The sequence below is a fragment of the Danio rerio genome, chromosome 8 (assembly GCF_052040795.2).
Source record: "Danio rerio strain M-AB ecotype USA chromosome 8, GRCz13ab, whole genome shotgun sequence".
Classification (NCBI taxonomy): domain Eukaryota; kingdom Metazoa; phylum Chordata; class Actinopteri; order Cypriniformes; family Danionidae; genus Danio; species Danio rerio.
In genome coordinates, this window is record NC_141028.1 from 6,057,212 (window position 1) to 6,072,224 (window position 15,013).

At 36.0% G+C, this 15,013-nt stretch overlaps 2 protein-coding genes across 10 annotated transcripts in view; one reads left to right on the forward strand and one right to left on the reverse strand.

The window, feature by feature from the left end:
- rad9b (RAD9 checkpoint clamp component B) overlaps positions 1–15,013 on the reverse strand; it is a 122,917-nt gene that overhangs the window by 71,406 nt on the left and 36,498 nt on the right. The gene's annotated exons all lie outside the window — the stretch shown is intronic.
- The window catches only part of pptc7a (protein phosphatase targeting COQ7 a), a 31,051-nt gene that overhangs the window by 8,683 nt on the left and 7,355 nt on the right, over positions 1–15,013 (forward strand). For both annotated transcript variants that reach the window (XR_015497028.1, NM_001007378.1), the window contains 4 exon segments: positions 4,764–4,943; positions 8,399–8,597; positions 14,253–14,376; positions 14,456–14,585. Coding sequence is in view for 1 of the 2 variants with exons in the window: in NM_001007378.1 (NP_001007379.1) it covers positions 4,764–4,943; positions 8,399–8,597; positions 14,253–14,376; positions 14,456–14,585 (633 nt within the window). In the remaining variant the exon portion in view is untranslated.

A 15,013-nucleotide genomic window follows, 5' to 3' on the forward strand; every position in this document is an offset into this window, starting at 1 on the left:
TCCCTGTCTGTTGGAATAATTTAGAAATGCACATGACATTTTTGGAGTTTTGAGTGTTTGATTTTGTTTTCAAAATGCATGACATGATCTGTGCCTTTCACAATTAGCACATTGCTTTATTTGATCAACAAGTGTGAATGCTAATAAATTATTCAAGTTGTTTGAATGCTCCTATAATGGCAATTTCTACTGCATGGTACGGCTTGGATCGGTTTAGTACCACTTAATTTTGGGTGCTTTTCCACTTTGCTCTGTACTTAGTGCCTGGTACTATGTTAGTTTCTTTTTAGGTTAGCTTCCAAATGAGCTGTATCATCACCAAAATACATACACTGCAAAAAGGCTTATATTGCTTGGATTTTATGTCTAATTCTAGTTCAAATCCTTAAATCAAGAAGCATTTTCTAGACAAGCAAAACATATCGTATTGTTTTAAGAAATATTATGTCAAAATTTAGTGAGGTTTTTCTTAGAACTAGCAAAATAATCTGACAGTGGGGTAAGGAATATAATCTCATGTATAAAGGAAAACAAATTTAGCCTGATGAAGTCAAGTTTTGCTGAAACACGTTAGGGCTAGGCTTGGGCGGTATTTCGGTATTATGGTATACCGCGGGATCTAAAAATAGCAACGGTGTCAGTTTCAATACCGTTATACCGTCATAAAATATTAAATATCCTTTATTTAATGCCTACAAAAACGTATGTGTGGTTGTCATCACGGGACAGTGTGGAGGAGAGAGGGAAAGGAAGGGGGAGAGGGAGGGGGAGAGGTGACGTGACGAGTCGCGCTTCAAAGTGTCCTGCAGTTTGGGAGTTTCGACTGAACAGAAGGGAGACGTGGTTAATATGAACGAGAGGTCTGCATTAGAGCTGAAGATCTTTGCCCAAACCCGGCGAGACCCGTAAAAATCCAAATCCCTGCATTAAAATCCATCCCTGCAAAGGTGAAACAAGTGATGACGAAGTAGTAAAAAAAAAGAGAATTTTGACGGCGGTCAAGCCAGTCACTAGCTCAGAAGGAGCGGTTATTCCAGCCGCAGGTATTTCGCGGTCGCTCATACACTGCGTATTACGGTAGAGCCCTAAACCGCAAGCTGACAGATAAAAAGAAGAGGCCTCTCGCTAAAGTGAAACTGCTGTCATCGAAAATTAAATGCATGTTCCTGACTGGTAGAAGATGAACAAACAATCCTACCAAAAACTTGCAAAATCAGCCAGATCAGAACTCTGCATCTCGACCTGTAGCCGCAGGAAAGGGTGTTCAGCTGCTGGACGCACATGAGTGAGAGACTGCGCTAAAGCCAGTGGATTTAATAATGTTCCTCCACAAACACACGTAGCCTAATCTTAGTGCGTAAAGGGTTTTTAAATTATAAATAAATGTTAATTAAACCATAATCATAATGTAGACAGAGTATACAGACTAATGGTGGCATTATTCTTTTATTATTCAGCTTCACCGCCGCCTTAATGCCAGATTGTGAAGAGAGGTGGAGAAACACATCTTGCAGAGCCTTTATCTTAATTTCGTTATTGCCAAAATACCCGTCATCATTTAGAGTTTATTTTAATTTGATTTGTTAAGCAAGATTACTTTTCATTGGTGTGTTGGCCAATTTAAAGGCTAAGTGCATGTAGACCTATAGAGTGCTGAGATGTTACGATGTTACAGCTGTAGGACTTATTTTATTTCTTTGTTCCAACTTTCAAGTGGCCTATAGTCTACGTTTGTTACGAATAAATGATGTTAAAACATATAAATGACTCATTCTTAAAAAAAATGCATTACAGCTGTGTGCATGAGCACATTTAATGTAGGCTGTGAACGGGTTTGGGTTCTCTCTCTCTCTCGCTCTCTCTCTCTCTCTCTCTCTCTCTCTCTCTCTCTCTCTCTCTCTCTCTCTCTCTCTTTCAGTTTCTGAATGGTTTAGGCTTAAGCCAACAGTTTGGTGACGCTGTTTGAGCCTTACGTCATAATTTTTTTTATTACGCCGGTAATACCGGATACCGGGGTAAAATATGGAGGCGGTTTGACGGTATCAAAATTTGGATACCGCCCAAGCCTAGTTAGGGCTGCTCGATTTTGGGAAAAATCATCATCACGATTATTTTGGTCATAATTATAATCATGATTATTCAAAACGATTACTGTTGAAGTCAAAATTATTAGCGCTCCTGAGAATTTTTTTTAAAATGAATATTTCCCAAATTATGTTTAGCAGAGCAAGGAATTTTAACAGTATTTCCTTTAATATTTTTTCTTCTGGAGAAAGGCTTATTTGTTTTATTTCAGCTAGAATAAAAGCAGGTTTAAATATTTTGAAACCTACTTTAAGGTCAATATTATTTATAATATTATTATTTATTTGCCCTTTTAGGCAATATAATTTTTTTATTGTCTGCAGAAGAAGCTACTGTTATACAATGACTTGCCTAATTACCCTAATTAAGCCTTTGAATCATACTTTGAATTTATATGCTTGTATTTTGAAAATATCTAGTCAAATATTATGTGCTGTCATCATGGCAAAGATAAAATAAATCAGTTATTAGAAATGAGTTATTAAAACTATTATGTTTAGAAATGTGTTAAAAAAAAATCTACTTTCCATTAAACAGAAATTGGGGGAAAAAGGTTGCTAATATTCAGGAGGGCTAATAATTCTGACTTCAGCTGTATACAGTTATTTATCTCCCTGCAAAGGGAAAAGAGAAATAAACACTATAGAAAAATATGAAACAAACTGTGCTTTAAGCATCTTCACTGTAAGAAAAACACTTTAGCTACAAAAGTCCTTTAGTCAAGAGCAGCGAGGGATTTTCTCCTTTTGTTGTTTGATTAATAATGATCGAAACGGGCGGCAGCAAAAATATTACGCTGTCACTTTAAAGTTTTATGGTTTCGCTTTTATGTTTCTTTTGATCCTCAACTTGTTTGTTTATTACACAATTGAGGGTTAATATGAATAATCCCTAAACACCGCATTTTGACACCTATTTGACCATTAAAACGCTTAAGAAAGCAGATGAATTGTTTCAAGCGAGTGCACGCTCCTGTTCCCTTGCTTGAAGGAACCGTGCCTGGAACGCAACTGCGATCGGTTCTCTTTCAAATAGTCAGACAAAAAAGTTATGCTATGCACCCACAGTCTTGCTGCTTTCAAGAGCTCCAAATCTGACTTTTTGTAAGCAGCACCGATTGCTTTTGCTTTGAACAGCATATTAATTGGCCTTAACCGTGTGATCATGCTTCCATTATCACACAGTATGTTTTTCACCTGTTCTCTATTGCTTACGGTTATTTTTGTTTATGGTTTAATTATCATTTTTTACAACAACATTGTTTTAAAATGAGATTAACTCTCCATTTATGTGTAGTTAACAGGTGATCTAAGAGACCTTTAGCGTGGACAGATTACTGTGCATATTTTTGATACATGACTATAATTATTTTTAAAAGTCAATTGTTTTTATTTTTTTTAAGAAATGTTTTGTTAAATAAAATGTTTGCAGCTATATTTAGCTTGTTTAAAATTTGTGTTTACGAAATAATAATTGTTTGGTTGGTCAGAGATAAATTTGGTAAATCCTTAATTTTGAATTCTGAAAAGTCATGTGAAATAAATAATAATTGCAGTATGAAACCATGACCCATTTGCTCATACACGACACACAAAATGTGAAATGAATGAGGAGGCATGTGGACAAATCACAAAATATAAATCAAGTCATTTTAGCATGTCAAAGTCAAATTCATGCATATAAAATAATTTCCCAACAACAAAATTGTGGCTAGTGAAAATGCAGAGTGGCTAGTAACGTTGGAAAACTACTAGCCACCGTGTCTGGTGATCAAAAAGGTTAATGTCAAGCCCTATATATATATATATATAACGACGGGGTAGGAGTGACAGAAGACAACAGGAGGTAAGATCCAATATGCAGGTTTAATCAGCGTCAGGCAAGCAATGGTCAAATCAGGTATAAACAGGTATGTGCAGGCAAATCCAGAATCGTCGTCAATATAACAGGCAATAGGTCTAGGCTAAACAGGATAACAAGGATAAGCTAACTAGGCTAAGGTCGGTACACGGAGAAACAAGACAGGGAGAATCGCTGTAATGTCGCTATGTAGCAAACAAGACTCGGCAAACTGGATGGGTTCATGAGTGGCTTATAAGTGGTGTGATATCAGTCTCTGACAGGGTTCAGCTGGTGAGTGCAATCAGGCTAGATGCGTGAGCAGGCGTGAGTGTCTGGGAGAAGTGCATGCATGCATATGTAGTCCAGAAGAATGCAGAAATGTAGTCTTGAGAGTTTGTGTGAGAACCAGCGATCTCTGGAGAGCGATCGCTGGTTGTGGGAATATATATATATATATATATATATATATATATATATATATATATATATATATATATATATATATATATATATATACATACACACACACACACATACATTCACACATATACACACAGTTGATGTCTGCTGAAGTATTAGCCCCCCTTTGAATTTCTTTCTCTTTTTAAATATTTCCCAAAGGATCCTTAACAGAGCAAGGAAGTTTTCACAGTATGTCTGATAATATTTAAATTTATTTGTTTTATTTTGGCTAGAAAAAAAGAAGTTTTTTTATATTTTAAAAATCATTTTAAGGTCAAAATTATATGTTTATATATAAAATTAATTATTTAATGTAAAATAGCTGAAATAAGTCAATATGAATAAAGCAGTTATTATATTGCTGTCCCTTACAGGTGTGGCTGATGGAGTAGGTGGCTGGCGGGACTATGGGGTTGACCCGTCTCAGTTCTCTGGGACACTTATGAGGACGTGTGAGCGATTGGTTAAAGAGGGGAGATTTGTGCCAAGCAACCCAGTGGGAATCCTCACAACCAGCTACTATGAGCTACTGCAGAACAAAGTACCACTATTAGGTAAGAACGTTCACTTTTAATGAACTGAATTCAGTGGAAATCTCCCTTCAAATGAAAGAGTTGCATGGAAATCATTTATTTTCCGTCTTACTTTTCGACGCGCAAACAGTGGATGTCTGTTTTTTAGAGGCTGTTGGTCTGTTACAGCATTATGCTCTGGCTTCAATTAAGGTGCGGTTGTGCAATTTTGAGTTCTGTTCACTTCCATTCATGCGCTTATGTAAACAGAGGAGCATGCGTCATATCTTCTGCTACACACTGAAGTTCACTTCAACTTGTGAATCAAATAATATCACAGTTTGACATCTATCTTAAACCCGAAATATTTAAATCTAGTTCAACTATTCATACAGTGTGATTTAAGTAGAGTACCACACTAACATAGTCTTATTTTCCTTAGCGTGCACTGACATGCGAGACACGTGGTTACACCATAAAACTCCGGAATGGATGTTATGTTCTGGGACGGTTACAAGTGATGTTTTATTTTTCCTGACTTGGGAGGGACATGGTTTTTTGGGAACGGCCTTGGCTTATTTTTCTCAGGATGAGATCAAAGCCGTAACTAAAATATAATAGACTGAAATGAGTCATTGTAGAGTGCGTTTTTCCTCAAAAACACGCTGTGGGCTGGATGAGTCATGAACAGAGTGTACTGGGTCACAAGATCGGATTTTGGTAATAAATCTGCACAGATTCAAAGATCAATTACAGGTTTTTGTGCGGTTTGGCCTTTTTAATGGAACTTTTGACGTCTTTTCACTGTCGAAACACTAACTGGGAGGCTACTAATATGGTACATTTTAGCAATTTGACACTTATATGTTGTAGTTTATCGACATAGTTTGCATGAGACAGACTCTGACAACCCAATGCAACCAAAAAAGCACTAATTACAGGTCACAGTTGTAGTCTAGAAACATTTCCAAATTAGGGCTGGGAGATAAAAAAAAAAAGCCATCATGATACCATGTTTCATTTCATTCTGTATCGATAATTATTGAAAAAATTTTTAACAATCAATTTAAGAATATTAGGATTTTTTATTTAACCACTTTATTTTAATTTACCAGCATTACTAAGGCAAATAGTTTTAATAGTGAAACAATGAAAAAAATATATATCTCGTCTCTCATGTCTTAAAATGATAATAAAATTAACAAAAGTGTTAAAGAGACTCTTAAACTTGTTAAATAAGATGTTACAAAGTGTGTACAATGATAACTTGTAAACTCTGAACAATCAAAGCAAACTTTAAGGTAGATCAACATCTGTAAGGTGTGAATAATAATGTTGCAGTAAACCTCAAACTCTGTAAAAAAATCCAGTTTTGATAATCAAATCTGCTTTGAAATGAAGGGACTAAAACCATTATTATTTATATACATATTGCAACATTACAAATAGAGAAGTTGAATGACTACATCGCCCCAATGCTAGAAAATCTTCCATATGGGGTGCTAGTTGCTGGGACGCACAAGAAAAGAAACCAAAAAAAGCCACATCCTTACATCCTTTTTTTATTGGAAACATTGTAAACTAAGCTAGGTAGATTCAAATAATGTTGTGTAAAAACATTGTGCAACATCAATACCTGTGCATTGTCTTTTAATAAAAAAGCTTATTATATCTATATGTAATATGAATACAAATACAAATAATGTATAGTTTTATACATTATATTTATCTTTTAAAAAAAATCTCATATTAGCAAACAAAACACAAGGTAGGCCTACTGGGCAAAAAGGGCGATGTCTCTCAGACAATTTTAGAAGCTGTCATTCATTCATACTCACCATACTTAAGGTCTTGGTCACTTGTTTGTCCTTAGAGAATCCACGTGGGATAAAAGAACAGCATCTTAACTCTGTCTTTCATTAAACGCAGTTGCTGTTTAATGTTTAGTAAATTAGACTCATTCAAAGTAGCGTCACTGCTTAAAAAAATTGTATTAATGCATGCAACACTTCCGACTGTACAGTGTGTTTTCTTTTCCATGTAATACACATACAATGAGTTTTGAGGTAAGGGACGTTTTCATTTGCCATTCACTGACAGTCAGACAGGCTCATCTAGTTCATCACTCTATTTTTCCTCATTAAAGCCGACTTATCAGCGCGCTGTACATTGAAAACATATGATTCAATTCACGCCTTCTGATTGATTCTCGGGATATATCAGCTTTTGCTGTCAAAGGCTGGTGGCGTTTAGAGGCTTTTGCCAACAAACTGTTTCTGAATGCGCTGACGATGGGATTTAGAAACTTATTTGTTGATGGTGTACTATGTGCCTTATGCATTCACTTAATGTCATTATTTTATTTTTGGCGAAGTGCCGTCTAGCGGCTTTTGCATCTGAGTTCTTCACTTTCTCTCTAAATTTATGTTTTACGTTTTTTCTGCAAATGTCACATCCATAACGCTGGAATTGCTCATATGTGGATTTAAAGCCGGCAAAATAAACAGATGTTAAAGTCAACTGTCAATAGCGCCAATAGCCTAGTGGTTAGTACGTCAGTACATAGCACCAAGGTGCTCACGGCGACCCGGCTCGAGGTCCTTTACCGATCCTTCCCCTATCTCTGCTCCCGACATTTCCTGTCTGTCCAAATAAAGGTGAAAACCCCTAAAAAATATATTAAAAAGTTATTAAAAAAAAAAAAAACAGATGTTGATGTCAACTAATAGAGGTGTGAACCTACACTGGTCTCACGGTTTGTTTTGGTTACGGTTATCATGCCATCGATTCGGTTCAATTTGATATCTCGGTGCATTGACGATGCTTTCCATACACAGTGTTGTATTTTGGGGGGTGGCTATAATAAGCTGTCTGTATAAACACACACACACACACACACACACACACACACACACACACACACACACAGCACTACACTGTCTCTTATTCACACACATACAAAAACATAGACAGCACCAAACAAACACACACGCGCTTGCTTGCTCGCTCGCTCGGGAGCGATATTGTGAGACCGCCCACTCCTGTTAAAATCACACCAGAGTTACTGACCACTCCCTCGCTTTATTCGGAAATATATTCCCGTGCCTATGCATACAGCCAAGAGGAAAAGAGAGGGGAGGAAAAGTCACACCAGGTGGAATGGGCCACAGTGAGAGAGAGAGAGAGAGTGAGAGAGAGAAATGGAGTACTTTCATTCCCTCAATTGCAGAGAATTAGGGGCTTCTGCTGTAACTGTCAGTGAAAGACTGTACAGAAATCACACACACTCAGTGAAATTGTGCACAGTCGGCACCAGGAGTGTTGTAAATAGCCTCGACAGAGCGCATAGGAGGTATTACAGTACACAATAACCGGTTATGATTATTACTGAACCGATACCGAATTGTCCGCGATGCACCGAAAAAACTATTAATTTTGACACCCCTACCAACTAAGAATTTGGGGGCTTTCTTACAACTTTGTCTGTATCTCTTTAGGAAGCAGTACAGCATGTATCGTGGTACTAGACAGACAGAGTCACCGGCTCCACACAGCCAACCTGGGAGACTCAGGATTTCTGGTGGTTCGAGGCGGAGAGGTGGTGCACAGATCTGATGAACAGCAGCATTACTTCAACACGCCTTTCCAGCTGTCCATCGCTCCTCCTGAAGCAGAGGGCTCTGTGCTCAGTGACAGGCGAGTAGGCATAAGATTCTGACAGTGTGATAACCTTTCATAAATATATCACGGCTTCACGGTATTGTGATTACTGCTCTCAAATAAGTTCTTTTTAAGTGTTTGGGTAAAAACAACAACTTCATTGTCTATTAAACACAGCATATTTTATTTTAAGAAACATTTAGAATATTTTGGAGCAGTAAACATAGGCTAAATAATTAAACTAAATCATTGACTTCTGCTGTCTTCAAAAACACATTTCTTTAGATCTTTTAAAGGCATCTTTGGAGATCTTTTTATTCTGTGGAAATAAAGTAAACCACTGCACTAATGTTGGTGTATAAGTGATTTGTTTTTCAAGTGTTGCTGACCAGCAGCTTTTGATGTAGATGGTGATTTGCTGCTGGAGATACTGTTGCCCTAAAAAAACTAAGTAAATTAGTCATAAAAAACACATAAAAATAACACATGTACCCTGAAATGGTATAATAAAAAAATTAGCAGTTTTCAAACATTGACTTTTGTAAACCATGGAAAACGTTAAAAACCGGTTATCATCCCTTGTCTACAGGTGAGATGTCTGACTTTTCCTCTCGCTTTCTGATTATGCAACAGCATTGCGTCCTCGACCTAGACGTGAGCGAGACATAATCCACTGGCTGTCAATATGAGAGCATGATTAGGTCCTCAGTCTGAGAGCCTGGTTATTAACTTGTCTGGATTATCAGTTCTTCCTGGAGAGAAATGAGGCACTGGAACACAGCAGCATCTCACCGTGTAACTGATATTGTAAAAATATGACGTTGCAATATTTAGTTTTTCTGCGATTTATACTCTGCAAGTAAGTAAGTAATGTGCATTTAAATAGTGCAATTATCATGTATTGCCAGACACCCAAAACACTTTACAGTCATAAGGTGGGTGCATTATGAATACAATTCCTTGTCTTAAAAAGCTCTATTTTGAAATAATTAATAAAAAGATTTTTTTCAACACATTTCTAAACTTAATAGTTTTAATAACTCATCTCTAATAACTGATTTGTTTTATCTTTCCCATGATGACAGTAAATAATATTTGACTAGATATTTTTCAAGACACTTCTATACAGCTTAAAGTGACATTTAAAGGCTTAACTAGGTTAATTAGGTTAACTAGGCAGGTTAGAGTAATTAGGCAAGTTATTGTATAATGATGGTTTGTTCTGTAGACTATCGAAAAAATTTGCTTAAAGGGGCTAATAATTTTGACCTTAAAATGGTTCATAAAAATTAAAAACTGCTTTTATTCTAGCCGAAATGAAACAAATAAGACTTTCTGTTGAAGAAAAAATATTGTCAGACATACTGTGAAAATTCCCTTGCTCTGTTAAGTATAGTGTAGAATATACAAATATTCTGCCGCCAATTTAGATGTCATTTCGTCGCCTTAGAATATTTAGTAAAGTTTTTCTGAGTCGTTTAGATTAAAGAAATAATTATTTAATGTCTCTCTCGCTCTCGTGGCTGTGCGCATAAGATTAACGACAGCTTAGAAAACGAAAGCAATTTTAGTAGATTTAGAAACGCCGGCTGGATGCAAAAAGTTGCGGGTCTCTGTGAGTCTGCAGAGCATGTGAAACGAGCAGTACGAAACAGGTAAATAAGAGATTTTTTTAATTGCTCGTGGATGTTTGATTATATTGGGCGAATAAAATTTAAAAAAAAGTGTAAAAAGATTTTATTAATAGTAGAAAAAAAAAGTGTGTCACTAAATATACTTGGGCGCCCATTAATATACCTGGGTGGCCCGCCCAAGTAAAGTTCATGTGTGGAAAGCACTGTCATAATAATAATAATAATAATAATAATTAATATTAGAGTGATTTCTGTGTGATCATGTGACTGAATGAAATTGAAATTTCATCTTTAAAATCACTGGAATAAATTAAGTTATAAACTACTTTAGAACAGTTATTCTATAGAGCAATAACATTTCACAATTTTACAATTTGTACTGTATTTTTGATGTATTAAATGCAACCTTGGTGAGCAGGAGAAGCTTATTTTAAAACATTTAAAAATCCTACTCACCCCAAACTTTTGACCAGTAATGTACATAAATTATAAAATGAATAAATTATATTAAACTAATATAGTTATTTCTAAATATTAATAAACATTTTCTCAAATGTATAAACAAGTACGTGAGTGTGTTTATATATACAAAATAAATAAAATAAATACAAAATCGTAGGGCGTAAGCATGTTTGCCATAGGCATATTTGGGGGCTCGTCCGGGATTGATCTGGTTCATGTTTGACTGATTTTTTGCTTGATTTTTTTTAACAGATCATTTTGGTCATTGATTCAGTTCCATTCATAAATAAACATTCACTTGCTTCATTTCTAAATGAATCAGCCAGTTCACATAAATTGTTTGAGTGATGTTTCTGGGATTTAAATGTAATATTGTTTGTGCATGGCAGGCTAAAACCAGCTAAAATACTTGGTAAGATACAAAGATACTACCCCCAAAATATGAATATAATTGTTTTGGTTAATATCACACACTACTGTGAGAAATCTGTTAATTACTCAACCGAATAGCTGTTCATTCACTAAACAATTCTAAGAGAGTAGCCTAGTAAACAACCCTAATTCATACATTTACCACAGTTATGGCCCCCTTTCCTCAGTGAGCAGCATACGATCACCTTTAATCTTTCTCCCGACATTTGATACGGCTACTAAGCTAATGGAGACAACCTTAGCATGGCCTCTGCAAATTCTGACATTAGCTGGTTTCTGTTTGACAATGAGCTAATAGTAGTACACTTAATGACAGAGATATCCTCCAGTTTGTGGGTGTAAATCTTCAACACCAGTTCTACTTTAAAGTGGTTTCCACTACTCGATTCTCCGAATTGATTATTATTCTTCAAACTCAGTATCAAGTTTACACTGCTTGACCTGAGGCCGGCTTGGCGCAGACAGAGGGAAGCACAGCCAGTGTATTCATAGAGTCACTGGGCACACCGTCTGCCGCAGACTTCCTGGAACAGAACGCAACTCTTCACAGCTGATCTCCATGTTTCCGCGTGCTTTATACTGTAATGAGGATCAAGCCATATAAGCTTCTTAGACTGAAACTGCTTTTATGCCTCCTAAATATGGTCTGCAAACGCCAATGCGACTGCAACTTAAACACAATCATGTTTTAACTTGGTCAGCAGAGAATGTGCATTACTGATATAGTTTTGATGGATCTTTAGATTCTTAAGATGTCACATCGGTAACACTTTATATTAAGGTGTCCTTGTTCAACAAGTTCCATGTGCTTTATTTAATTACATTAGTAACTACAGTAAATACAAATAATTATGCACAGTTAATGCAACTAACCTCAAACCCAATCCACATTCTAACGCTAACCATAGGTTAACGTAATTAATATTACTTATTATACTTAATATTTACTTATTATATAGGTAAATCAATGCTTAATTATTATTACTTAATATTTACTTATTATATAGGTAAATCAATACCCTTAACACCTTAAAAAAAAAACTTTAAAACACCTTGCACTATACACTGTTCTATATCTGCACAACTCTGGTTTGCACTCATTGCCATATGCCCTTAATGTCATTGTATTGCATTGTTTACAATTTTTTTTTATTATTACTCTTTAGACTACATTTTATGTATATATTTAGATTTCATTTTATGTATAATTGTATTTATTGTAAATTCTTTCCTAGAACTTTTTTTTATTATTAATATTATATGTTGGGTACCTAGGGTCTGAGAGTAACGTAATTTCGATTCTCTATATGTCCTGTACATGTGGTTGAACTGCAATATTCTAGACCAGTGGTTCTCAAACTGTGGTACGTGTACCACAAGTGGTACGCAGGCTTCCTTTAGTGGTACGCAGAGGAATGAAATATGTCATGTACATGCTACACACATTTCAAAATTTATCAAAAATGATGGGTATAATATGCCATATATGACATATAGACTATATTTCTGAGGTAATCTGCCACGTTATTTTTTTACTGTGCAGAGTTGTAGCTGCTTTATTGGGCCTACTACGCTACTGTATTTCAATACTGCTCATTTTGGTGTTACTTGGAGGAACAATTTTTTCTGAGGTGGTACTTGATGGAAAAAGTTTGAGAACCACTGTTCTAGACTGAAAACTGCATTAAAGTGCTATATCCAGACTGAGCAAGTTGAATATTGCTTTAAATGTGTGAACCATTAATACTGGAATATCACATTAAATTAGAGGTGTGAACCTATACTGGTCTCACGGTTCGGTTCGGTTACGATTATCATGCCATCGATTCCGTTCAATGCGATATCTCGGTGCATCACGGTGCATTGACGATGCTTTCCATATATAGTGTTTTATTTTAGGGGGGAGGCTATAACAAGCTGTCTGTATAAACACACAGACACACAGCAACACACTGTCTCATATTCAAACACATTCACAAACATAGACAGCATCAAACAACCAAACACACACACAAACAAACACACTTAAGCCCTTGCAACAGGAAGCGCTCGCGCTGAGCGGAGCAGAAAAACGAAAAAAAAACGAAAAAAATAAGCACTTTTCTGACGGTCCCTTACAGAAAGGTCCTCTCAGAACGAGCTCTGCCGGCTAAAGTAAATGCAGACTGCGACGGCTTAAACGGAGCAGTGCTCGTAATGTCGAGCGAAAAAAAGAAAGACGGCTGTGAAACATAACCAGCTTTGTCTTTCTGTAGGAAACACACTTTAGATCTTTTTAGGGTAGGCGTTTTTTGAGTTATTGCCGTCTATAACTGAAAGTGTGTCAGGAAAATCGAAAACAAAACCAACTGAACCGCGCTCATTTCTGGCGCCCCCCTGGATATACAGCGCCCTTAGCATTTGCCTACGGTGCCTATGCCACGGGCCAGCCCTGAGTTGGCTGGCTCACCTGCCTCGCGACAGAGCGCATAGGAGATAAATGACGTTACTACATAATAACCGGTTATGGTTATTACTGAATCGATACCGAATTGTCCGCGTCTGTAACGCGGTGCACCGAAGAAACAATTAATTTTGACACCCCTACATTAAATATTTAACCTATTAAGCCTGAAGAATGTTGATTGAACAAAAATGTGGCAAAACTTTATTTCAGATTTATAATGGGTTTAACTTTTTTTGGACTAAAAGAAAATATATTTTTTCACTTTTACCATTCATTTTCAAACTATGAAAAAAGCACAGTTTTAAAACAAGTGAATTAAGTACAGTTTAGTTTTGGTTTATTGTTTATTGTGTGAAAGGGGCGTTAGTTTTATAGAAGTGTCTTGAAAAATATGTAGCCAAATATTATTTACTGTCATCATGGCAAAGATAAAATAAATCAGTTATTAGAAATGAATTATTAAAACTATTATGTTTAGAAATGTGTTGAAAAAAAATCTCTCCGTTAAACAGAATTTAGGGAAAAAAAATAAACAGGAGGCTAATAATTCTGACTTCAACTGTATATAAGAAAAATAGAAATCATCCATCTGGCTTAATTGTTCAGCTTTCTATATATTATGTTTTCATCTCACAGACATAAAACTTGTAGTTTTTTTAATACACAAGTTTTCTTGCATTTAAAGTCACACTTTTGTGTTTTTCTGCTTTCCCACAGCCCTGACGCTGCAGATAGCTCATCCTTCGATGTGCAGTTGGGTGACATTATCCTCACAGCTACAGATGGTCTCTTTGACAACATGCCAGACTACATGATTTTACAAGAACTCAAAAAGCTTAAGGTACCAGAGCATCTATATATAACACTTCTGTGCACTTTTTTGTCCTCCAGTGACATTAATATAAATGCTCTGCTTTCAGAATACCAACTATGAAAGCATCCAGCAAACAGCCAAGAGTATTGCTGAACAGGCCCATGTTCTAGCATACGACCCCAATTACATGTCTCCTTTTGCACAGTTTGCCTGCGATAATGGCTTGAATGTCAGAGGTGAGATATACTCCTTTTAAAACCTCTAAATTGTTATTTTATTAAAGGCCTTGCATAAAAGCCTTTTAAATAACCATCCGCTGTCGCGTTTGCAATTTTCTGTAAGATAATGGTCACGATAATAGCCGTCGTTGACATTTAGAGTGCACACATTTGTTCTGACGATTATTATTCGCTAAATAATAGAATGCAATTAATATTATGCGTTTGACTAAAGGTAAACATTGCACTGAAGGTAAACCGTTTATCAATTCAACACACTATTATGTTGAAAATTTGTTCAGTTTTGTTTGGTTCAATTCAGGATTTTTATAGTTAATGCTGTAAAAACATTTTGACCAATTATAACGAATAAAAGAAACCCGATATTTATTGTGATTCATTTTAAAAACATATTTACAGTAAATAGAACAACAGTTTAACTAACA